A 27199-nucleotide genomic window follows, 5' to 3' on the forward strand; every position below is an offset into this window, starting at 1 on the left:
GCTCTAACAAAACTGAAACTGCAACAAACTGGCAATACTACAGATATAACCGTCCAATGCACCAAATTCCCACTGGAAAAGAAAAACTAGAAAAACTGTGCTTGAACTGCTAGAATCTATTCAGCTTGTTTCAAAATTAGAGTGCTCGAGGTAGAGGGGATGGAATAATTTCTCCTCAAACCACCTATATTTTGTGAACGGAGTATAGCATTCTACAAATCAAAGTATAGCTAGAGATAACTATACCAAATCAGTATAAGCACATTATTTATAGAAAAATTATATACAGGGTGTCCACAAAGTCTGGAAATCACATCGTATGAAAACGAGTGATAGTAAGATAAAGATTTACCTACAAATATAACAGGCAACTTCTTAAGATTTTATAGCTATGGTCAAACTTAATTTAATACACCTCTGCGTGTGCATTTCCAGTGGCCTGCAGATATTCTAGACGTCTTTTTAGTTTGTCCCAGGTTTTAGTCAGCATATCCTGGGTTACAGATGGCACAACATTTCTGATTCTCTCCCTCAGTGTTTGTAAATGAGGAACTGGGAAAGAATAGACAGTATCCTTGACAAATCCCCACAAAAAGAAACCCATGGGGGTTACACCGGGGGAACGTGGTGGCCATTTCGTCGGGCCATCACGCCCGACCCAGCGTCCGGGGAAGTGGCGATTTAAAAAATCCCTCACACATTTGGCTCAATGAGGCAGGGAGCCGTCTTGCTGGAAAATTATCATAGGTTGCTGTTCTTCTAATACTACTTACAACTCCAACGTATCCAAGAAAACAAACCTATTCACATTTTCTTCCGCAAAGAAAATTGGTCCAATGATGCCATAATGCATTACACCGCACCAAACATTTAGTTTTGGACAGTCACTTTATTTTTCAATCACGATACTGGGATTTTTCACTCCCCCAAATTCTACGATTAATTGTGACTGTTAGTTAACCTTCCCAATTTGGGATTGGGTTTCCTGAAGCCACAAAACACTCTTTGATTTCTCTTGTAAATGTACAATTTCTGATTTGTTTTTGTATTGAATCATTACTGTATTGTTGTCAATCAGCTGTGTTTAGATGTTACAAACTTCATTAAATAAAACCTGCTTAAATTCCCTTCAAAACAAGGTATACAAGTTAAGCATGGCTGTAATAGTTTTTGTACAGCAAAGCTATTAAATCAGGCCAAGACTTTGTGGACACCCGGTAATATTTTGTATACCAGTTATTATTGCTGGATCAATAAATATATTCAGGTATAGGCAATAACTTATATTTCGTTAGAGGTATAAACATATTTATTTACATTGTCATATAAAATACATAACATAATGGACATAATAACAGTGAAAACCATTGAAGACAGTTCCAAACTTTTCTTCAATGGTTTTATATACATTAATTTTATTCATAGATTAATGGGTACATACATTTTAGGACTAGCAAGCAATTTGTTTATAAAATAAAATAACATTGAAGATTTTTTGTTAGGCTATCTTATTTTTGTCACTAGTTGATACAACAGTTTTTTGAGCTTAAAAGATTACAAATGTTTGTAGTTGAGTTTGGAAGTGTTGCAATAAAATTTTGTAGTTAGCAGTTACAAATGGCCAATAATTCAAATATAGGTTGTAAGCTCTTACAAATATTGGTCCCAATGGCACTTTGTATGTTAAATGGAATTATTATCCAATTAACAATATTATATTGTCATTTCAATCAAGTTTAAGTTTGTACAGTAGTTTTTGCCCAACCAGTGTTTAAGGAGTTGATATTTAGGAAGGCCTGAGTAGGTTTAAAACTGGTTTGAATTGGTTACATGGCATCTAATGCAAACATGCTGAAAAAAATAACGTAGAACATATTTATAGGAAATACGTTGCTTTGACCTATCTCTTCTTTTCTGTTGACTTGCCATAAGAATAAAAAAACATCTTATACAGGGTGTCCCGGAACTCTCTACCAATATTTTAGGGCATTGTTCCTGGGTAAGAAACATATCTAAATATCATATTTAAATTGTCCGGAAGTCCTTATTTACTCAGATAGCCGCCATTTTGTTTTTTTCACTTATTAATTTTTTTCTGAAGATTGGTTAAACATACGAAGTTGAAACTTTGCACAAACATTTATGACAACTAGACAAAGCTACAAAAAAATTATGACGATTTTTCAAATTCATAAAACAAAATGGCGGCTGTTTAAAATTTTGTTTCTTAAATTACTCGAAAACCGTTGATTTTACAAAGATTTTACAAGAATAACTTTTTTAAGGCAATTTTATTAAAAATCGATCGACACCTTAATCTTTAAGATCGGACGAGTATTAACTGAGATATGGCAGTTTTAGTGATACGTGACCGCTTTCAGCATGCGCTGCAACTAATATCCGGCGGTCACGTATCACTAAAACTGCCATATCTCAGTTAATACTCGTCCGATCTTAAAGATTAAGGTGTCGATCGATTTTTAATAAAATTGCCTTAAAAAAGTTATTCTTGTAAAATCTTTGTAAAATCAACGGTTTTCGAGTAATTTAAGAAACAAAATTTTAAACAGCCGCCATTTTGTTTTATGAATTTGAAAAATCGTCATAATTTTTTTGTAGCTTTGTCTAGTTGTCATAAATGTTTGTGCAAAGTTTCAACTTCGTATGTTTAACCAATCTTCAGAAAAAAATTAATAAGTGAAAAAAACAAAATGGCGGCTATCTGAGTAAATAAGGACTTCCGGACAATTTAAATATGATATTTAGATATGTTTCTTACCCAGGAACAATGCCCTAAAATATTGGTAGAGAGTTCCAGGACACCCTGTATTTTGGAAAACTCAATACATTTGTAAAGGATCTTTTTCAGTACCTAACTCAACATTTGTGAATTTTTTCTCGTGACTCATATCACATGAAACCCTTAAAAAATCTTGCAACTTTCTCTTCCATAAACTCATTTTATATTCTTACTGATATATATATTTTGTAACTTATAACTTCATTACACTTCAATAAATATTGGTTTTATGTCAGTGCCTACATATTTAGAAGTGTATCATAATTTTCTACTCTGTAAAATCTAGAATTCATCCTGAAAGCTACCTTACTGACTAACTAGCTGAAGACAAAATGAGAGGTTGCATATATTTTTTACGGATTAAATATTTCCTCTTAAGATTTGTTTGGACTGACTGAATATTATAGTCTATAGTGATGTAAACAACATAAATCTAAGATATTAATACTAGACAATGCCTTTTCATCCCTTGCTTTTTACCCGCTTTGATGATAGCAAGATTTATCTCGTAAAAGGCTGTTTAACACACCTTTCTTAGGGTTTTACCTTTGACAGACTGTTTACAAAATTTTTTTTGAACATCACCATCAGAAGATCATAAAAAAACATCACTTGTATCTGAGCATTATATACTGTTAGTAACAGTTTAAAAAGTAAATTTACTTTTTTTAAATTCAATATTAATTCAGTTTTGTTTTGCACATTTAATGATTGTATATTCAATTTACTTACTTGCTTGATATAGGATGCACCACAGAGAAGTAAGGTACAGAGGAAACATTCAATGGCAGGTACTGTACACTTGAAGGCGGTGACACAATATCGATCTTTTCCCCGAACAAGACCCCGAACCGAGCAGGGAGAAGGGAGGTAAAAATCTGCAAATTTTCAATCCGAACATTTCCTGGAACAAGACCAAGACCAGACAAGTTCTACCGAGCGCGGTAAAAGGGAGTTTAGAGAGAGATGGAGAGCGTGTGTGAGTGAGAGCGCGAAGGCGGTAATAATAAAACATGAAATAACATGTTACAGAATGATAGTTTTGATTGCCTTTAACAATTGTTATGTTTATATTAATTTTTAAAGAATTTAAGTATAACATCAATTACTTAATTCAAGTTAAACATCATTGGTATCATTGATTTAACGGTTTCAACTTGTAAAATACATTTTCAACCTTGACCAAACAAACAACAAAATTACAACATAAATGTCCATAATATATAACGGCAAAATATTACCCAACATTTATTTATTTTAGCAATTAAAGAGTTTAATTGCCATATTAAATTAGAACTATCAACGCTAGCGCAGGCGGCCGCTCGTTGCGGCGCTCGCGACGATGTACGGGGCAAAAATGTACCGTGACACACTATCGTACATAACTCCGTACATCGGACCGATCATTTCTTTGATCTTTCGCCAAAAAACCGCCTCCAGAGCGTTCGTCTCCCTGCTCGGCCTGATGTCTGGATCGGTGTACGGACCCGTGACACACTATCGAACATTCTCCCTTCGACCTCCCTTCTCCCTTCTCCCTGCTCGGTTCGGGGTCTTGTTCGGGGAAAAGATTGATAGTGTAACACCGTCTTAAATGGTGTCTAGGACAAAGTCCAACATGACCCTCCTCTCCCTCATATATTACAACGCTCATGGTGGAGAAGACCCTGTGCGATAGGAACACAGTGTTTGCCGCTCGGTCTCCACCTTGCCCGTCACAAGTATATTTCCGCTCAACATACCAGTGCTGAAAGCGTACTGGTCCCATAAGAGTGTTTCCTCTGTACCTTACTTCTCCATGGATACAAAATTACGTTTTGTAATTGTAAGTTTGCATACACAAAAAGGTACCAAATACATAGTCACCTTTCCTGTTTGCTAAATTTAATAATAATTAAACTGCCATAGCAGTCTTGTGATGGTATAAAGTTTCAAGTAGTTCAAAGATTGAAATAACTCATTAAACAGTTTAATCAAAATTCAAGTTTGTCTGAACTATGCTTTTCAAGTTTTAAAATAGCACTAGCATTTTCTTCTGCTGAACATAGTGTATTATAGCAATTGGCAAATACAGTACTTGCAAAAAAGTTTTTTTTGGCAGTTTGACTTTCAAGGTGTCCACAAATATGTATTAAATTTTATCCACAAACAAACTATATGACCTTTAATTGATACTTTTTCCAGTCTCAAACCATAATTAACTACACAACTCCAATGTCAGCATTCCATCCTAGTACCCATGTTTGCTTTTCCTCACCACAAGAACGATCTTCTGGAATTAATTTATTTTACAAAATGTGAACACCTTAGTGTTTTATTGTGTACTTCACTTTTTTGCACAATATGATATTAAAATTCAATAATGGCACTGTATGATCAATCAAAAAGACTAATTAAACTCATTACATAATAACTTTCACCTCACCAACAATCTGTAAGGACTTCTTAAATATTTCCCAAAACATTTCTAGCTGCTCCATTTCTCCAAAACCCTGTCAAATACAATTTCACAGTAAATACTCCAAAAAATATCTCTCTCAAACGGAAACTTAAAACATCTTTTCAAGTAAACATTTTCCAAAAATAAACTTACGACTTCACGAGGGATTTCACCAACACCTGGCACCGTCTTCGAAGTAGACTTCTGAAACTTCCACTAGTCTGAGCCTCCGATCCGTCAGTTGAGTATCGTATCACAGTGTGTAGCGTATGTGTACCAGTAGATCTATCAGCTGATATCACGAAGGACTCCCAGCGCGCGCCAGCTGAGCTCTCAAGGCCGTCGACTCTTGCTTCATCTGGCGCAGATCTGCGGAGATCCTCTCCAACTTAGACGCTGTATCTTTCGCCCTCTCCACTTCAATCTGTGAGGACAGGTTAACATGTTTAACATTATTCAATTAATAATGTTTCTCTGTGAAGTCTACCGCCAAACTAGGCGACTCGGTTACCATGACTTTTTTATACTAGACCTCGCAAGAAGTTGGCCACAATTAAGTGACATCTAACTATTAAGATGACTTTTTAATGAATAAGGAGGACCTGTTGCTGTTTATTGAATATCTGAAAAGGAAGAGGAAACACAGATTTGGAGCGCATTCCCTGAAACATTGTTATTTCCATACCCTAAAAACATTGTGTAAGTTTGATATTTTAAATGGTATTTTAAAAACGCACAACGCACAATTTTTTTGTAATGTTTTTGGATGAGGAAACAAGCTAATGCTATTGAAGATGACGTGAATTAACTCGTGAGGTTTCGGATTACTATAGCACTTAAGTGTACATGTACATCTCATAGAGATATTTGCACATTTTTTTTTTTGTCGATGATAATATCTGCATTCTGTACTAAACACCATGTTTTCCATATTTAATTATACTGTCAGAACAAAACTTGTTAAATTCCATTTTGTAGCCCCTGAACTGCGTACTATAGACTAAACTTTACATACCTCGTCTTGCAGTTCAAATATAGTGTTTGATGTCCACTACATATGTTTTGCCATACATAGAACAAAACTGAATAAGATATACAGTGAAACGGTGCAGGAACTGGGTGTGTGAGGGAGCAACTAGTGCCCTAGTGTGGCCGGTGCCGTAAGAAGACATGGGAAAGAGTATTTGTCGCAGTGACCAAAATTACTCCCGGAGAGGCACATTTTTAATTGAGTCATATGGTGTTTGCACAGCAACTGAAAACTAATTTTTAGGCAGAGTAATTCATTACATTGAGGGTCGTTATAGCAGGGGTTCAATTGCAATAGGAAGATGTGATCAGCGAGATAGTTATTTCATTCGCTCATTCAAACACTTCTGACGACGTTACAAAAATAATAGGGTATTTTCAGTAACCTAATACAAAGGTAATAGGTGACACTTCATCCCTAGTATTTGTCCTATTATGTTAAAGCGCCCACTTCTAGTTGTACACCTCACCTGTTCTTCCAAGTCTCTGATCTCTCTCACTGTGGCGCCCGTCTCTTCGATCATCTCCACCACTTGGCGGCACTCGGAATGAAGCTGCATCAGGAGTTTGTAGATTTTACGAGACGCGTTGTCTTGTTTACAGTCCTGGAATTAAAATACGATTAGGAGCCTGGTACGAGTAGTACTGATTAGTGATTATAATCCAAGAAACAGTGGTAGCAGGGTAGTTGCACTATTCTCAACCGTTTAGCACTTAGTAGTTTAAGCGAAAGATATCCAGATGTGGATTCTGTTGGTGTCTGTCTATGTATTTTTTCCAGCTGAACGCAAAAACTATCAAACAAACTGCACTGAAATTCTACACAAAGGTTAATCAAGAACCCACTTAAGATAGGCCTACAGTATTCATAGCAAATTGCAAGTCTTTGCAAAGCACAAATAAAACAACCAGATTCTAATAACAGGTTAGGTTTGGAGAGAAAGGGCTAATTGCCTGAGAATAGGTGTAAGAAAGGATAGGATAAGCAGGCTTACCTTAAAAAATGTAGGCATCCCACTTCATTCACTACAGAACACAGAAGAAAACACAAACAAACAAAATAAACACTGGATATTTCGAGGCCACTGGCCCCTTTCTCAACATGGAGAGTCACATTAGATATTCATGCATATCTAATGTGACTCTCCATGTTGAGAAAGGGGCCAGTGGCCTCGAAATATCCAGTGTTTATTTTGTTTGTTTGTGTTTTCTTCTGTGTTCTGTAGTGAATGAAGTGGGATGCCTACATTTTTTAAGGTAAGCCTGCTTATCCTATCCTTTCTTACACAGATTCTAATAACAGGTGATGATAGCCAAAACCTGACGCCTTCGAAGGTTTCAGAAACTGGAATTCCACATTGAAAAACATTTGGGGATTACCACCGTGTGCTTAAACACCAATTTGAACTGTCAAGGAAAGGTCCAATGTTATAAAACTTTGTTTTGACTAAAATTTCTTCCATCTTAACACTTCTCCTCATTAGCCGAGGAAAATAGAGAGACATGATTCATTTTAGTAGTATTTAAGGAGTTTGAGTAATAGTCACAGTGCACAAAACAAACTACTGTACACCACTTATATATCTTTACAAAAAGCATAAATTATATTTCAATCAATTTTCTAATAACGAATCTTAATTGTACTAAAGTTAAAACTAATGATACACTTCCTCACCCTGAATATAAGTTCATCTGCGTAAGTGAAGGATCTATCTACTCGGTCTGAGACAATATTAATATCTCTCTGCAACTGCTTGGTGTCTTCCACAATCTTATCTATCTCTTCTCTCTGCTTCTTTATGTTGCCGATGATTTCCAGGATTCTTCTTGTGTAAGCAGTTCTGAAAAAAAAATCCCCTGACATTGCATCATTGGTTTCATGGCTTCGCCATAATTTACACTAAAAGTAATTATTTTAGATCCCTAAAATGGTAGTTGCTACAGTTTTTTTGGAGAGAAATATCAAATTGTGATCTTTTTGGGAATGCATAAAACTCTTTATGTTGGTGGTAAAAACTCACTGTACTATACACAACAGCAACCCCTTTTTCATCGAATATGGCCAACTGCTTCGACTCAGGGGCATATGCTCGCATAATCCCAGGTTAACACAAAGTGAACGTTAGGTTCTCCTTGTAAAAAACATTACATACACATCTTACATCCACACACATTTTAATGATAGTATAACAATTGTTGATACTTTCTTTCTCTAACCTCACTTTACGCATTATCCAAACAAAGAGTTTCAGGCTGTTGACGGTACATAAAAAATTCAAAATGCAATAAATTTGATATTTTACCCCTAGAAGGGGGCTTCCTTCTTGAGATGAAGGGGAGGAAGCCACATTGTAGTGGTAAAATATCTAATTAAGCATATTGTGGATTTTTGTGAACTGATAACAGCCTTATGGTTTATCTAATGGAAATAATTTTTGGGTCAAGTTCAGGTTGGGTCTGGCTAAGCCAATTGACGATTTATGGCAATTGTGGATGTTGTTCACGGTTTTGGCACGATCATGGGAGACAATGATGATGCTGTGACCATGAAAGACATTCACAATTTCACCGTCACCACAGAAAATGTTGCCGATGATCTTCTTCTGTGATTCAATATCATGAACTCGCAGGAACCCTAGGGCCAAAATTTGTTTACCCGACCCGGCCTGCAGTAAAAACTTCTGCAGACTCCTAGTAGATTTACCCACCTGGTGACTTGAGTGTTGGACAGCTTATCATAGTCTTGCTGCAGTCTGGCTTGTAATGCCTCTTTGACTGTCAACTCTTCCTTCATCTCCCTCAGTCTCTCTCTCGTCTGTCTGGCTGTCTCTAGTTGTCTGGCACTCTCTGACTGTAACATATTGATAAAATTGGTATTTCTGGTCAAATATAAGGACATGTGTTTTAACTGTAGTATTCCATTTGAAGTGACTAATCTGTGTTATACATTTTAAAACAGTTATAGCTCACCATTACACTGTATTTCCTTCAATACATTTTAAAATCAGACAGTAAATAAAATATACAATCTTTTTAAGAGATAAAATTTGTTGTTACCAAGCATAAATCGTGCGTTGGAAAAAAAAAATTCAGTCTATAAACAAAACACACTTTTTATCGTGGCAGTAGCTAACCTAACATTTGAACATTTTTGCAGCGTTCAATGTAAATTTATCTGGTTCTTTTGTGTTCTACCATATGTGAGGCTTACTATGTTTCCCCATAATAATTTGTGAATGACTATAATCAAATGGCTAAAAATGGTGTAAGTGACGTGCATTACGATGCACTATTAAACTAGATACACGGGGTTTCCTTATTTTATAAAAGTCTCCAATCACAAGTGACATCCGAGTGTAGTGGTACAAATTTTAAACCAGTAGCAGTGGCATACTCCGAGCTAAACATTCTGTTGTCTCAAAGCTCTCTCCCCATTCACGTTATTTTAACAGTTAATTTGAAAATACTCTGATAACTCACGGCCTTGTCACTGAGCCGTTCTCGCGCCTCCCTATACCGCGCCACTAGAGGCGCTCGATGTTTCTCCCACTGAGTGCCCAGTCTCAGTAGAGTCCTCGCCTGCTCCTCCACCAGTTCCTGCAGCTTGCTCGTGTTGGCAGCACTGTCGGGCAGCAAGTCTAGCGTCGTCTGTCTCAGGTCAGCCTCACGCTTGCGCTTCGACAGCACTGCCTCTTGCTTCTGTCTCTCTGTGGCCACCTGAAATAGGAAACAACAGTGTTTTAAATTACTGGAAATCAAACTAACGAGTATAAACTTTAAGCTACCTTATAAGCGCTTGGCTTGACCTTGCGTGAGTGATTAAATTGGCTTGTTTTTACATGGTGAAATAGTCTCTGGATAACTGAAGCTTTAATGATTTTATTACCATAGTTCATCAAATAACCATGGGTTAAACAAAGTACACTACTATGGTGCATGAGTCAGTAGACATTGAAGTGGTATGGCGAAAAATATCCTAAGTCTTTCGTCCAAAATGTGTATGTTTACAGTACTTGTATGGTAAAGCCGCACTAAACTTTATCTCAGCAAGTGAACAACCATACTCGTCTGGTTAACACTAATTTCCAGACTAGTAAAACATAACGTACTATTGCAACCAACCCTTGACCAGTAGATCCTGGGACTTATCACACTACTACCATGTGACAATTGCCTTGTTTCAGAGGTTTACAGCCATTTATTTTGACATTAAAACAACAAATCGATTACCTGAGTAAGTTTGCTGGTTACAGTCTTAATGTCTACGGTAAGCTGGTCCATTCTCTCCCTCAATCTCTCTAGTTCTTCTTGCTCGTTAACATCATTCTTCTCTTGTTCCTCTACCTCTGGTTCTTTATCCTCCTTCTCTGGAATCTTTTCCCATTTTTTACTTGGCTCCTGTAAATCAAAACTTTATTTAGTTTTATTCTGTTTGAATTTCAGAATATGAATTTAAATAATACATTGTACTGTTCAAATCTCTCTAAGTAATAAAATCTCTTGTGCCACAGCGCACAACAGTTAGATGTGTAAAAAACAGGAGACAATAATTATTGTCCGACAATTACTGTCAGTGCAAGCGTTGACGTAATCTTTCAATTTCATTTTCATCAAAGGAACTGTGTTTCAAAAACAACGATGAGGGAGATTTGTTGTATCGAGGAAAAGACACTAATCATTTGTTTAGAAGAGCTTAAATTTGCTATATAGAGGTTATAATAATGATAAATTCTTTATCTTGAGGTGACTTATTCTAGGTAGTGTTTGCAGGGGTGTCCAGAAAATTCAGTTATTTGATTTAGTCATTTAGTCATCAAGCCTCATTACGATTTTCACCTACAATTTTAAATTGAAACAAATTTTGTGAGGAGATAATTTTGGTGTGATTAAAATTATATTGTTCCATGTGGAGGGAAGTAAAAAGAACGATGTCATGATATGTCTTTAAAAAAAAAAAAAACTAGCATTTGCATTTTATGCAAATTCAGGGGGTTTTAACCTGGGGTTTCTATTAGATTTGAGAAAGGAATTTTAAATAATACATTGTACTGTGTAAATTTCCATCTTGAAACAGATTCCAATATATTAGGCTAAGTTAAATACAAGGGCAAAATGAAATTCAAGTTTTGAAATTTATTCTTAGAATATTTACCGCTATGGAAGGTAAAAAGAGACGGGGGGAACTAAAAATAAAGATAATGCTTTAAACTGAGCATTTCTTGGTACAAAAACTGCTTTAAACTTGAGGTCCTTGTTCTAAGAACTAACTAGGCTACTGGGTCTTTAAAAATATGATAATAGCTATTTACCTTACAAGTGTAGTAAGAGCGTTTTTACATCACGCAGGTGAAGGTTGTGCAACGAGCGGAAGCGAGTTGCATAATTTACCTAAGTGATGTAAACACGCTCTTGCGTAACGTGTAACGTACAAGATTTTACCTGACCCGACAATATACAGGAGGTTACAAACAATATTAATCATTATCCATTTCACTCATCTTCTAACAGTAACGTTCATTTAAAAACAAAAGCTAGGTTAGGAAAATTCTTCAAAACATAACAATAAAATTCAAGAGCACAGCTGATTTCTAGCGTTGAACGTCGTTGGCTCCATAGAGGTATATTTTTTAAGTTAATCACCCAATGTTATTTAAATGGGTTTCATTACATCACCGAGTGAGTTTTTGATACTTTACATCACTCGAGAAGTAAGGAAGTTGTATACATCACGCTTGGGATAGGGAAGTTTAACATGGCGGGTTAGGTAAAAACATTAACAATCATTTATTCAAACACACATTTCTATTGACTCAAACATAAAACACATAAATTATGAAAATTAGCGGGTGATGTATGAAAAACATGAAGTTACATTTCCAAACCTACTGAGTAGGCTACTAGGCTAATTTTTTAATAGTTTGACACTTGAGATTGGCAACCTAAATTGGAATGAACATGTGGACAAAATCATATCAAAAATTAATTCAGGTTTATGTGCCTTGAGAAAAATGGCAGATTTATGTAGTCAATCAAAAATCAAACTAATATGCCATTCCTATATACATTCCCATATATCATTTGGCATCTGTCTTTATGGCTCCACCAAACAAGAAAATCTTGATAAAATTCAAAAATTACAAAAAAAAGCAATTTGGATCATTAAAAATCTTCATCAAGAAGTATCCTGTAGAGAACATTTCAAAAATCTTCAAATTATTACAGTTTATGGACAATATATTTTTGATACAATTATGGTTTACAAAACTTTGAATTCAAGCAAGCCATTAATAAACCATCCAATTCACCCATACAATACCAGAAATAAATCGGAAATCATACCCACTCATCACAGATTGCAACTCTACACAAAACAACCATCAAATGCAGGAGCAAAGTTTTTTAGAACTTTACCTAAAGAAATAAAAAAAGAAAATAATGTTAATAAATTTAAAATTAAGTAAAAAAATTATATTACATCAAATCCTATTTATTCAATTGAGGAGTATAACCAGTTGTAAATATGTATTATACGCTAAGCCCTGTTAGCTATAAGGAAATGACACTATTCCGTTGTATGATTACTCATGTACACATTATGAATAAAGATTGATTTTATTTGATTTGACCCAGCTGGTCTTGGTCATTAATAAAGCTACAAGGCATCTCATTCCATTCAAGAATCATCTTCCATTCTAATAGGATGAATTCGCCCATCTTAACTTGTATTATAAATCTTTGCTCTTAGTTAGGCTATATAAAACAATCTGATAAAATTAGTTCAGACTTGGCTTACCTTGGTGTACAGAAGAGACGAGGCAATCTGCATCCATGAGTTGACTGGTGGAGAGGAAGAAGAGGCTGCATCGAGGGGAGTGGAGGGGGTAGCAGAGGAGACAGGAAGTCCGAGACAGGTCTGCGCGTGATGTGAGATGATGGAGGGGAGTAATAGGCTGGTGTGCGGAACTTGTTCGTGGAGGAACGGCAACCGGTGAACACAGTATTCTCGCCATTCTGTAATCAAACGTACATTTCAAAACTCATTATTGAACGTACAAATTCAAATATTTTCTTTTTGAATTAACCACAATTGAGTGATTATAATTGACAATGAAATAATTTACTAAAACATAAAACTTTCACAAATATAACATAAACGGTATCAGCATTCTGACACATACTTTCTCCCATAAGTTTGTCAACAACCTTTATCATGTGTAAGCGGTGAGAGTAAATATACGGAAATGGGATTTATACAATTTTGTTCACAATTTATAGGACTACATACTAAATTTTTATCAAAATCTTTCGGGCCATTTTTGTGAAAATCGGATTTTTCCGTTATTTTATGGGGTTTTATGGGAAAATAACATAATTTACAATAACTTTTGAACCATAATTTTTACAGAAATGGGATTTGTACCATTTTGTTCAGAATATAAAGGACTATAACATACAACATTTTTATCAAAATCGTTCGGGCCGTTTTTGGGAAAATCCTATTTTTCAGTTATTTTATGGGGTTTCATGGGAAAATTCCCATTAAAAATAAAAAAATTTTAAAAATGAAAAAACTATCAAAATTTTAAGGACCATAACATACTATGTTAAAATAAAACCGGATTTTTTTCTAAAATCCAATTTTTCGTTATTTTATGGGGTTTTTATGGGAAAATAACATAATTTACCATAACTTTTGAACCGTAATTTTTACAGAAATGGGATTTGTACCATTTTGTTCAGAATTTAAAGGGCCACAACATACTACATTTTTATCAAAATCGTTCGGGCCATTTTCGAGAAAATCCGATTTTTCTGGTTTTTTATGGGTTTTTATGGGAAAATCCCCATTAAAAAACAAAATTTCAAAAAAATGAAAAAAACGCCTAGAGATACCATAGATTAGAACCTACATACCAAATTTCATCGAAATCGGACCACAGGTGTAGTCCCTAGCTCTGTACACATCCAGACACACAGACACACACACACACACACACACACACACACACACACACACACAGACATCACTTTGAAAACCACTTTTTTGGGTCCAGGGGGACCCAAAACGGATATATCCACTAAAAACTCAAACTCGAAAATTTTGACGAAAACAATACTTTCTCCATATACTATGGTAGCCTATAGGGGGAGAAAGTAAAAAGATTTGTCTATGTGAACCGATTTCTTGTCAACAATTTAAAAAAATATTATTTACATGTATAGGCCTACTATAGGTACTATAGGCTATATTATATTTGTATATATAAAACCAGTGCTTGAATTGTGGTGGAACTGCTGTGGTAGGTACCTCTCTTTTGGAAGGATAAACATATTAGCATAAATAGGTATGTAGGTACTAATCACAGTAAATAGGTTACAGTTCCGGAACCTCATTTTTTTACAAATTGAGCACTGTATATAAATATCACTAACAAACAAGTAGCCACACAGTGAAAATTCTTAATAAATATCTATATATTCTACATTCCACAATATTCTGTAGGTCCCTTAGTTGCCATTAGCTGTATGGGCTATTAATTAACAGCTGTGCCTAAGGAACATGTCGGCCTTAGTCACTAACACGACTACAAGATCGCGCCACTCATCCTACACTCATCCTTCACTCATATTTGGGTTAAAATACGCACATAGTGGCGTCCCCATCTTAAATAATTGATAATTGATAATTGATTCAGGTTATCATATATGAATTCAGAAACCCTGTAGGGCCTATTAAGGTTTGTAAATTTGTATAAATCTTTTAAAACTGTGCATTTCTGTTTAAAAAACAAGCAATCAGCTTGTTGAAAACTTAATCGCTATTTAACTTGGGGACTTTTACGTAAGGTTAAAGAATAAATTGGGTATTGGAATTTTATCTTTAAATCAAGTATTGTAATGTTTATGATTGATTGTGTACTTTAAACTTCTAAGATCATGCATGAAAATTAAAGAAACTATAAATGTGCAAAGATTTGTCAATATCTCCAGTTTTATACAATGTTTAACCTCTATGAGAATCATAAAAAAGCATTTAAGGCATTTTTACAGTTATAAGGATAACCTAGCTGAAATATCTGTACACAACAACAATTTTGAATCCTCTAATGTGCTGGTGAAAAACCAAGCATAACACTGATATCCTTGTTTTAACATCCACCAATTCTCTCAATATATTACATTTAATGGCATGATGACCTCAATTAAGTTATTCAATACTTCCACATGTGGTTTCCAAGACAGACTCCAAGTATATTGATAAATTTGTATTCAGTAAATGTTCAAATTTCATAAAGAAAACATACCTTGAGGCGTACAGTCCCTCTTCTGGCCGGGGAGAGAGATTCCAGTCTCGAGAGGCACGGAGACGAAGGATGTTGAAGCCGAGGTAGACTCCGAGGGACAGTAAGGTATTGTCAGCTGCTGTCTCAAGGCTATGGCAAACCTCTGGCGCAAACTGGACGATGATTCTAAAAACACTCTTCAAGTTGAACAATCAGTTATAATAGGCTATGCTTAGCCTTATTTAATTGTTAACAAATGCTAATTAGACTTCTTCGATATTTTTGAGGATAGCAGGCTTACCGGAATGGGAAAGAGTCCAGACAACAAACATAAAACTTAACACTATAGTCTATAGGCTACACAAAACATAAGAAATATTTCACTGTCACTAGACCTAAAGAAAACTTGCTTTTTCTTAGTTGTGGATGCTGTCAGTGACGGTGAAATATTCTTTTGTATATGTAGTGTAAAGGTTGTGTTTCTTCTGCCAGTGTGGACTCTCTCCCATTCTGGTAAGCCTGTTGTTCGTACAAAAATCCTAAAAACATAGATCTGTGTAATCTATGTTACATCCTTTACAATTATAGATTTAAATTAAAATTTGTTTATTGAATCCAGGATTAAGGATATTAGCCTAAGTAAAAAATGTGGTAGGGCTACAGTTCCGCAGAGAACCTACGATATATTATCGGCAGAAATGTGAGTTCGATATAATATCGATTAAAATATTTTAATCAACATAAATATTGATTATCTGTTATAGGTGGCCCGATATTATTTTACAGTGTGCTTCTTGCAGCAATTAGGTTAGATTAGTTTATTTCATGAAACTCATGGTAAAAGAGGATAGAAGGCCTACAAATACAAATTGATGTAAAAGTAAATTTATCTCTTTAACAAATTACACATTATAGATTTTTTAAATGTTTATTTTATAAATTCTACCTTGTTTGTTATTTCCATGACCTAAACTAAAGGGGGAAATCCTAAAAGTGTTAGGTACCCTACATTTATTGTGTCTTAAGAAAGGAAAAATGTGTAGGGAAAGAAAACTCTATCAGGTAAGGAACTATCTATCAAGGAAGTAACCGTCTGTCAGAGAAAGAATAATCTGTAGGAAAAAGGACTAATAATCGAAAAAGGAAGTTAACCCACAATCTTTTAATAAGAGAATGCTTATGGATTGTTTTCTCAGTTCCAATAGTATTCAAAGTAGGATGAATTTTTATCCGTAACTGACTTATTCCTATTGTTTTTTTTAAAGAATTACCTTCAGGTTGTGAAGACGTTTTGTCTGATTCTTTCGGCAACTTCTCAACCAGAAACATAAACACTTTTCTAACATCAGCTTCAGACGCATACAGAAATGTCTGATAACCAATCTCTCCAGTATATCCCAATTCCTGTTGAACAGTAAAAGAATGATAAGACAATAGTAGTGGGGAGATTGGCTGCACTTTACTTGACGTCCTACACTCATTCAATTGTTTTTTTCGATTCGATATTTTCATTCGATTGTTTCATTCGATATATCGTTTGGTTAGTTAGGTTAGGTTAACCTTACCTAACTAACCAAACGATATATCGAATGAAGCAATCGATTAATCGATCGATATTTTCATTCGAATGAGTGTAGGACGTCAAGTAAAGTGCAGCCGGGAGATTAGTACCTATACAGAATTGAGTCTACTAAATATAGCTTGAAAAGTGTTTACCTGGTTTAGTTAATCAATCATAAGCCTAATACATTTTGTCTTATCTCCTAAAAAATAATTTAAAATGTATATATTAACACAGATGCTGGTACATGCTAAATTTTAAAAGCATTGACAACTAACAAGCCAAAACATCAAAACAAATAAATAAACACTTTTAAGTGACACCATATCTTGATGCAAATAAAAATGTTATAATAAACAAAACTATGTTAACATCTGTTTTGGGATAGATTTTGAAAAAAGTTCCAAAAATATAATTAGAAAATTTTTTTACAAGTATTTATTTACAATCTATTCTATACTAGAACAATAAGTAAATTTAATAACCATTTTAACATGGGTAAGTTACACTCCATCAAGTGCACTAACATACAAAAACGTTTAAAAAGTTTAACTAAAAACGATTTGGAAGGTCTATTGGATTAACTCTTTTGAGCCTATATGTAGCTTCACTATTATCGAGGAGGTTAACTGCCAGGAAATTTGGATGGCTTTCTAATTTTCTTTGATATTTTTCACTTCGTATTTTTATTTCTTCTCTAACATATGGTAAATTTGTATCTTGATGAATTACTTTATTTGTGACAAACCAAGGTGCTTGTAAAATCTTTCTCAGTGTTTTTGATTGAAATCTTTTAACTGTTTCTATGTTTGAGTTGGAAGTGGTTCCCCAGAGTTGGATACCGTAGGTCCAAATAGGTTTCGTTTCAATATAATTTTGTATAAAAGTAATTTATTTTCAACAGATAATTTTGAATTTCGACCAATGAGCCAATTTAGATTGTTTGTTTTTAAATTTAAATGAAGTCGTTTGTTCCAAATGTGTGAATGCCATGTAAGGCGTCTGTCGAGATGCATACCAAGGTACTTAACTTCGTTGGATTGTGGAAGCATGACTTTATTCAATGTTACTGGGGGACAAGTTCTTGTAGACATAGTAAATGTAACTTGAAAGGATTTTGTTTCATTTACTTTAATTTTCCAATTCTGTAGCCACTGAGACAAATCGTCTAATCCAACCTGAAGGTTTGATGATGCCAGAATAGGATCCTGATTTGATGATAAAAAAGCAGTGTCGTCTGCAAATGTTGCAACCGTAATACCCTGAGTACTTGGAAGGTCATAAGTGAACAAAATATACAAAATAGGTCCAAGAACACTGCCTTGTGGTACACCTGATTAAATTTCATGCACATCTGTAACTATATCTTGATATTTAATTTGAAAAAAGCGTTTGGACAAATACAACTTCAACACTCCATAGTATGTATGGGGCAGCAAAGTTTTAATTTTGAACAATAATCCTGTGTGCCAGACTTTATCAAACGCCTGGGCTACGTCCAAAAAAGCAGATGAACAAAAACGTTTATTTTCAAGATCTTCCTTGATTACATTCACTATTCTATGCACTTGCTCAATGGTGGAATGCCTTCGGCGGAATCCAAACTGATGGGAAGGCAACAATTCTTTTTCATCAATTATAATTTGGAGTCTTTAAAAAAAAAGTTTTTCAAAAACTTTAGAAACCACGGGAAGAAGAGATATAGGCCGATACGAGGATGCTTGATTTAAAGGTTTACCAGGTTTCGGAATAACAACAATTTGTGAAACCTTCCACTGTATTGGTAAGTATTCAAGGCGTAAAACTGCATTGAAAAGTACTGTAAGGAAAACTATTCCTTTTCTAGGAAGCTCTTTCAACACTTTATCTGTTATCAGATCATAACCAGGGGGCTTTTTTGCCATTTAAATCGTCTTTTATTACTTTAGCTACTTCAGATGGTGTGAACAATTTTATTGGTAAATCAAGTTGATTTGGAGAATCGAGGAATTCCAAAATTTCTTGTTCAACATTTGAATTAATATTATATGGCTTGAACACTTCCTTGAAGTATGAAGCAAATACATCTGCTTTCTCGATGTTGTTTTTGGCCCAAGAACCGTCTTCTTTTAGAATAGGTGGAATGCAAATTTGTGGACGTTTTAAGTTTTTTGTAACTTTCCAAAGGTAGTAGTCACTAGCTTCAGATGGAGAAAGGTTTGATGTGAAATCTTGAAATCTGTCATTGTTTAATTTAAACAGTAACCTTTTTAGTTGTTGAGTGGCCCTGTTTATATTTCTTTTATCCGTCTGGTCTCTAGAGTTTTGCCATATTCTACGGAGTCGGTGTTTTTTGGCAATTTTCCTATTAATTTCAATTGGATAGCTTATTCCTGATTTTAAATTATGTTTATTCTGGTCTGGAGTTGCTCTCCAAGCGGAGTCTTGAACTGTTTTGTTGAAATGTTCAACAGCAAGATTCAAATCTTTTTTGCTCTTCAAACACACAGAAATCTTTAAATTTTGATCCATTAATTCACGAAAATAATTCCAATCTGTATTTTTGTTGCATAAATGTGGTGGAATAGGTTTGAATATAACATTTGAAGCGATCGTTAAAATTACAGGTGAGTGGTCTGAGGAAAGGTCCAGAGATTGCTCGATTGTCAAACAATCTCGGGATACACCTTTTGTAACAAAAAAAATCAAGAAGGTCTGGTATTTTTTGACGATCAGAGGGCCAATATGTCGGTTCACCTGTCGATAGAGTATCAAGGTTCCGTTCTTGGATTGACTGCAATAGTTGTCGACCTCTGGGAGTTGCCAGACGGGAGCCCCATGTAAGATGTTTGGCATTGTAGTCTCCTCCTGACAAAAATTTACAGCCTAAAGTGCAGTAAACTAGTTGGCGTGTAATGTTGTGTCTAGGTGGGCAGTAAATAGAACTTATAGTAAGTGGGCCTGTCTCAAACTCCACTACAACAGATGAACTTTGGATGAAATCGAACTGATATTTTGGCAATTCATGGTGCTTGATATGACTTTTAATCAAGATAGCACAACCAGTGGCGTAACAGTATTTCCCCGGGCCCCCCCGCAAAAATGTCTGTGGGCCTCCTATCCTACTACCCCTCCCATTCCCCACCACAGCACTATATACCACAACCATATCACCACCCCACAACTATCACATGACGTAGGTGACGGCAGGCATACGGCCTACACGATCAGACTGGCAGAGGATGGTCTCTAGCAATATCAAGTATTTACCTATTCTTCAACCACACGACCAGAGTCGTCCTTGAAACATATTTTATATTTTGTCACTGTCACAGTGATAATAAACTTGGGAGTTATGTCCGTGATTAATATATATGGGCTACTCCATTACTCCACCATTCACATTCATTACTAAACTCAACCAAGCTTCCAACTATAATTTGAGTCGGGACCACGAAAGTTTGCAGTTGAGGGAGTAGCCTATTTACCATTTGACTTCAAATGAGCCAATGAGGGCAGTGCGGTGTTGCCAAATCGAATAATACCAGCTGTTTTAAAAATATTGTTTAGTATTTTAATTAGTGTCGTCAAAGGGCGATATGGCAACGTCGCACTAGTCTTGTGATTGGCTGCCGCCAACTGCAAACTTTCGTGGTCCCAACTGTAAATGTTAGTGCTTCACTAAATTAGCCCAATTTAATGACATGACACCTGATTGAGAAACTCTCGCGACATGCACTACTGACGAGTCACTCGCAATCCGCATGGAATGGATCTCCAAAATCAGGTGATCTACGGTCAGCTCGTCAGCTGAGTACACATGAGCTGTTAGTGGGGGAGGGGGGAGGCGGAGGGGCTGGCTCCGAGTGTGTGTTGCCACGGCGCGGCGGCAGGCCGGCAGGCAGGCACACAGCTCCTAGCGCTAGCATGAAGCTACACAACCACACTGACAATACACATCGTCGGGTGATCGTAGTGAGCGTTGGCGTTTCGTTAACAATATTGTTAATTAAAAGATAAAACTTTAGTAGATTTGGCAGAATAAAAGTATCTACCAACATATCGTTTTTTATTTATAATTTGTCAGGAGAGAAAAACATCCGTGAACAAAGGATCGGTTTTACGGACGGTTTTATGAGAAAAGGGTATCTTAACCTCGCGGGCCCCTAAACCTCGCGGGCCCCCCCGCACCGCGGGGTCTGCGGGGGCGGCTGTTACGCCACTGAGCACAACCTCCATGAGCTCTATTGCTAGGATGGTTAGTGTTGTATAGACTGAAATTTGGAATTTTACAAAAGTTTAAATCAGTAAAGTGAGTTTCAGAAATAAGAATAATGTCCAACTTATGTTTTAAATCAAAACATGGCAGCTGGTTATCCTGTATACCATTGAAGAAATTAAATTTAGACATGTCACTCCAAGAATTTAAGGATTCCCTGGCACTGAGATACGGTCGGACACCAATCAATTTACCAACCAAATGTGATGGCTGTGGAAAAGAATTTAATACAGACCATGCCCTTATATGTCCTGTAGGTGGCCTAATTATAAAAAGACACAATGAAATTAGAGATACTTTAGGAAACATTATGGAACAGGCATGGGGGAATTGTATCAAAGAGCCCTTTTAGCAGAGAATGGAAATGCAAACGGGCCTGCAATTAAAGCTGACTTGGCATGTAGAGGGGTGTGGGAGACACAGAGGGAAGCTTGATATCCGTGTCGTAGATACCGATGCTCCCTCATATGCCTCCAAACCTCATGACAATGTCATAAAAAATGCAGAAGAAGAAAAGAAAAGAAAGTATATGTCAGCCTGTGAGAGCCGTAACGCCTCTTTCACTCCTTTGATAACATCAGTTTGCGGAATCCTAGGCAATGATTTTCAAACACTAATAAGAGCATTAGCTGAAAGATTATCAGAAAAATGGGTTAAGCCTTACAGCCTAGTAGTTAATTGGACAAGAAAGAGACTGACTTGCTCAATTTTAAGGGCAACAAGCATGTGTCTGAGAAGATCTCGAAAAAAATGGAGATCTGCTTGAGAATTCGAAGATGGAGCAGGCATCCAACATATATATTGAAAGAATCAAAATTTTTTGTAATATCTGTAATATATTTTAAGTTATAATAAACATTTTATTGTTAGTTCCGTCCGGTGCACTGTAGAGTTTGTGTTTTGTTTACAATTATTTGTTTCTTGTTATTTCAGTCATTTAAAACCATGGTGGAAGGAAAAACATAGGTGTGCTATTCCCGTCATATGCTGACATCACCCAGATTGCAAATAAAAAATCACCTGATTGTATTGCCATACAAGTATAGCCTATATTTGTTTTGATTTGATTGTTATTATTTTATAATTTTTTCTAAATGATGAAATGGTGTTTGCAATCTGGGTGACGTCAGCATTCGACGGGAATAGCACACCTATGTTTTTTTCCTTCCACCATGATTTAAAACCTTGTTTAACCAAATAAAATGATGTAATCATAAACAATAACTCGTCCACTAGTTATATAACCAAACAGTAAAGCACAAATCATAAAACTAACCCTAAAATAGAAATAAAATTTTCTCAACACTAGCGACCAGTGTCACTAACATGAACTAGACAAGAAAAATTAGCTTCAAAATTTACAATGGGATGAAAAGTCTACAACACTATAAGAAAATCTGGTTGATAACAATTAATTTTATGAGCAGTTAACTTTATATTTTTTAATTAACGTTTGATTACTCAAACATGTTTAAAACCCATAATAAAAATAAATAGAATTTCAGCAGAGCAAAATATGAAGTTGTTAGATCATATATTTCAATTTAAAAAACCCAACAACGTAAACATTGAATCATGTCTATAATTAGTCGATTTTATTGATATTATTTTTATGAGCTGACATTTCATTTACAGTAGACTCCCTCTTATCCGGACACCTTTTAACCGGACATCGGTTTAACTGGACTACACTCGGCAGAAATTACAACTCTTTAACCGGACAATTTGTATCAGCACATCGATTTAACCGGACTAGATCGGCAGGAAGTGGGCAGTACTGAAGCTACTGTTCTCGTGGGAAAGATTTGAGACCAGTGATCATGTCTCTAAATACGATGCTCTCCTAAAATTAAGTCAAATACTGTATTACAGTATGCATTTAAACGGTCCTTTTAAACGAGTTTTTGGAGATCGGTTTAACCGGAAAACCCGTTATCCGGACTGGCCTCGGTCCCGAGAAGTGCAGATAAGAGGGAGTCTACTGTAAACTCAGTTTAATTTAACACAATTTAGGAAACTGATAAGAGGGAGTCTACAGTAAACTCAGTTTAATTTAACATACATTTAGGAAACTGTTCCACTTTTACTTTCTCAAAGTTTTAAATGCAAATTCCTCAGCTCTATCATTGAAAATCTGCAATGAAACATGTTCTCAGTATTTTTTTGGTTAGTTAATACTTACGATGCAAGCTTCCGCTATCACAGTCCCCAGTTTATACCTCGAGGACATGGAAGGAGGCAGTTTTGAGGGAATGTCGAGTCCTGGTTGTATGACATTAATACACCGAGCTGCTGATGCTACAACCATTTCAGCTGTGAACTGCCGTAGGCTTACCACGTCTTCTTCAAAGGTGCTGTGGGAGAGAAAATATGATTAATTTTACATAAGCTGTGTTTATATCGGAGTTATTATTTTTATTTTTATTTTTTTTTTTTTTAAGAGGTTGGTGGCCTCTTTTAACCTTGCATTTGCCTGTCCACATAGACTAGAGATCTGTGCGTGGAACGTATCCAGCAAAGCAAGGGGTGAGCCGGTACAGTACAAAGGTGAACTGTACTGATAAAAGTTTTATGGCAGTGACCAGGATCCGAACCCACGACACTTCTGCCTTGGGCCCAAAGTCTGTGACGCTACCAACTGAGCCTCTGACTCACCTATAAGTTACACTACCGTAGTCTTTTGTTTGACATAATGTCAATTATTTTAACAGTTTTTGGCATTTACAACAGAAATTTTGTTTTCCACAAGAAATAGAAAACATATGTTTACAAAAATATTGTTTCGAGTTGCACCTACACTGGAGTTTACAAAAAAACCTTTGAACTTGTAAAAAGGGTTTTAACTGAACCGCTTGAACATTTATTGCCTAAAAAGAATACAAATGAGCTGGAATATAAGTTAACACGTTCGCGGCGGCACGTCAAATGGCGGGCGTATCCCCAGTACGGCGCAGCCCTCAGCGCCGAACAAACCCAATTGCCGCGTGTGATTGGCTTTCCAAATTCGGTCTGACGAATAGCAAATAACGTGCGAGGATGTCCTGCTTTACAACGAGAGTCGACGTAGTTCGCTGAACACCCACAGATAGCAGCACTGCTTGGAACGTAGCCGGTCCCATTGGAATTGTATTGCCAAACGGCGGGAAAAAGACGGGACAAAAAGTAGATTTTAAAATTGCCAAAAGGGGATTTTACGGGATAATTTACTACCAACCTACACCACAACAAAATACAGTATACTATTGAGCAGTACTTTGCGAGGTTTCAAGTTTCTAGCTCTAATCCTGGCTTAAAAATAAAATCATTTCGTACCGCATTGCAGCTTGGGAGCGATCGCACCCACCAGGATGGCATTAGGGTTCCGTATGGGAGCGATCGCTCCCATGCCGCCGCGAACGTGTTAAGGAAGTTTGTTGTGGCATGCTATCCCCATTATTTTAGAAATAGCTTAACCCATTCCTGACTGAGTTATTTGTCAAGTATCATGCACTTGGCTTAAAATACCTACTTTGTATGGTCGCCATTTCGTAGAACAGTATTAACAGTTGTTAGAACTGAGTAGCTAAATAAGGGCCAATGTACAATGTTTTAGTAAAAAAACTCATTAAAAATGTAATGAAATAAATACCTAGCCATACATAAATATAACAATAATGTTAAATAAAAACATATTTTATAGCAATTTTCAATACGTATATATGCATTTTATATAGGCCTATATATATAAAATTTCTTTTGAAAGCAACCTTGAAAAATAAAAAAAAATTATCTATTTCTTGGTAGCTAAAATTTATAAATAGTAGGCCTAGGTAGGCCTATTCAATTTGTTACACAAAAAACTAAATTTGGTTTGTTTAGCCTATAAAATCCTTCATTTTATAGCTGTTTTTGTAAAACTACCGTATGCAAAACGACAAAATAGGCCTAGGCCTAATACAATTGTTGCACCAAAATTTCACGTGTTGGCTACTAAGTTAAAATGTTGGGAGTATTTAAATAAATGTAAAATAATATTCTAAGCATAATTATTACCCTACTTTACATTGGGAAAATTAGGTTAATCAATAATAATGCATAATAAGCTAATAATAACGGATAATAATGCATTAAGCGTGAGGCCCGTCCTTAATCTTTCGTAACCTGACATGCTAACCTACTTTTAACTTACATAATCTAACCTACCTTCAAAGGACTTAAGCTTATGTAGTCACAAATACGCATAAAGCATGGCCTGCCCTCACCACATGTCTTTTCTCTGACAAAACCAATTAATAGAATCATACAGCAAGTTTGGTTAGTTTAGAAGAGTTCCATTTTTTACTTAACGCTTAAATTATTTTGCTAGAGGTTTGAGGCAGCCCTCAAACCTCTAGTTTACTGCCGGACTCTATAAAAGCCACTGTCAAACACAACACATTTATTTACAAGCTTAAACAATATTTAATCAATAGGCCCTACTACACCACAGCAGAGTATATCGAGGAACACACTTTTCAACACCTTAGATAACGGGGCTCACTTCGAGAACCAAACAGATGAATCTTGACGATTCCCCAATCACCCGATTGCGGAGAAGACTTCAGAAGTAAGAAGTAAGTAAGTAAGTAAGTAAGGGTTCATAATAGCATCATGGTTGAATCTAAAGTGCAATGACTTGCTACTAAATACTGGTTAAGTTGATGGTGGGATGGACAGGGGAGTAAACTTATTCGGGGCATTTGTAAATCGAGTAACACATTTCCTTGAATATCTCGCTCATCAGATCGTCATTCCGGTTAGTTTGAGTAGCCTACCGGTGCATGACGTATTTTGTTTGAGTAGCCTACCGGTACATAACATGTTTTGAATAAGTTAAAGGGCTGCACTTTACTTTAGGTCCTACACAAACAACTAAATGAAAATATCAATTATTCTATTGTTTCATTTGATATATCGTTTGGTTAGTTAGGTTAGGTTAACCTTACCTAACTAACCAAACGATATATCGATCAATATTTTCATTTGAATGAGTGTATGACCTAAAGTAAAGTGCAGCCAGTTACGGTTTTTTATTGTTTTTTTTTCAGGGTTTTTGGCGTGGGGGAATACCATTTTCTGTATCAGCATTGAATTTAAAGTAGAAAGGGGAAAAAATTCAAAAATCAGATGCAGACCCTAAAATGCATATTTAACCTCAAAAACCTAACAAAAGCATCGGCCTTCCAATTACTGTACTACCAATATTTAACTTATACAGCCTTTGTCTAATTGCAAAGTGAGGTTATGTTATGTAATCCAGTTGTCAGTTGTTGTAACAGTTTAGTCTTTTGTCAAAATGACTTCAAATACTAAGTTAACAAACCTAGAGTTTGTGCCCTTTCCATAAAAATTCCTCTTGGCAGTATGGTAAAGTGACAAAATAATGTCTAGCGTTATATTCAGAAATATTCATTACCTTCTAAGTTACATACATGGATAGCCTACAAGTTACTAGGCTACTATTATATTTAATTAATACATTAATAGGTCTAATAGCACCACACTAGATGCTAATGAGTTTTAGAATAAATAAAGTGAATAATTAATTATTTGTAACTAAACTAGCAGTTAGTTGTAGTGTTTTTACTATTAGCTTGACAAGTCAAAATTAAGACAAATTAAAATGTTCCTGATCAGGGGCAGGGTAATGTTAACTTATAAATGTAAAGTTTTAATAAAATGCACTCACCAACCGATTTCCTTGAACGATTGAAGAATTATTTTATCGACTTCTTCCATTTTATGACAAAAGTGTGCTACTGCAATAACCCGTTTACATAACAAGTAATAAAGAATCAAATAAATATAA

The 27199-nt window shown here is 35.6% G+C and overlaps 1 protein-coding gene across 1 annotated transcript; it reads right to left on the minus strand.

The window, feature by feature from the left end:
- Positions 1-4475: 4475 nt before the first annotated feature.
- Positions 4476-27199, minus strand: LOC128989117 (coiled-coil domain-containing protein 22-like). The gene is made up of 11 exons (XM_054410983.1): positions 27080-27199; positions 23555-23726; positions 16825-16957; positions 15575-15739; positions 13063-13280; positions 10500-10667; positions 9750-9986; positions 8978-9120; positions 7945-8110; positions 6740-6874; positions 4476-5664 (listed from the first exon to the last, which is right to left on the minus strand). The coding sequence occupies exons 1-11, from the start codon at positions 27127-27129 to the stop codon at positions 5539-5541; spliced, it is 1713 nt and encodes a 570-aa protein (XP_054266958.1). The 5' UTR covers positions 27130-27199; the 3' UTR covers positions 4476-5538.

The sequence above is a fragment of the Macrosteles quadrilineatus genome, unplaced genomic scaffold, assembly GCF_028750875.1.
Source record: "Macrosteles quadrilineatus isolate MER2022 unplaced genomic scaffold, UCM_ALF_1.0 Scaffold_3__2_contigs__length_128488019, whole genome shotgun sequence".
Classification (NCBI taxonomy): domain Eukaryota; kingdom Metazoa; phylum Arthropoda; class Insecta; order Hemiptera; family Cicadellidae; genus Macrosteles; species Macrosteles quadrilineatus.

Bases quoted from the DNA above. Each gene is read 5' to 3' on its own strand.
- LOC128989117 (XM_054410983.1), bottom strand. From the start codon at position 27,129: ATGGAAGAAGTCGATAAAATAATTCTTCAATCGTTCAAGGAAATCGGT. The intron at 15,740-16,824 runs GTAATTCTTTAA...GAGTGTTTTTAG, and splicing joins AACGTCTTCACAACCTGAAG to AATCATCGTCCAGTTTGCGC. The intron at 9,987-10,499 runs GTAATCGATTTG...TTCCTATTTCAG, and splicing joins TAACCAGCAAACTTACTCAG to GTGGCCACAGAGAGACAGAA.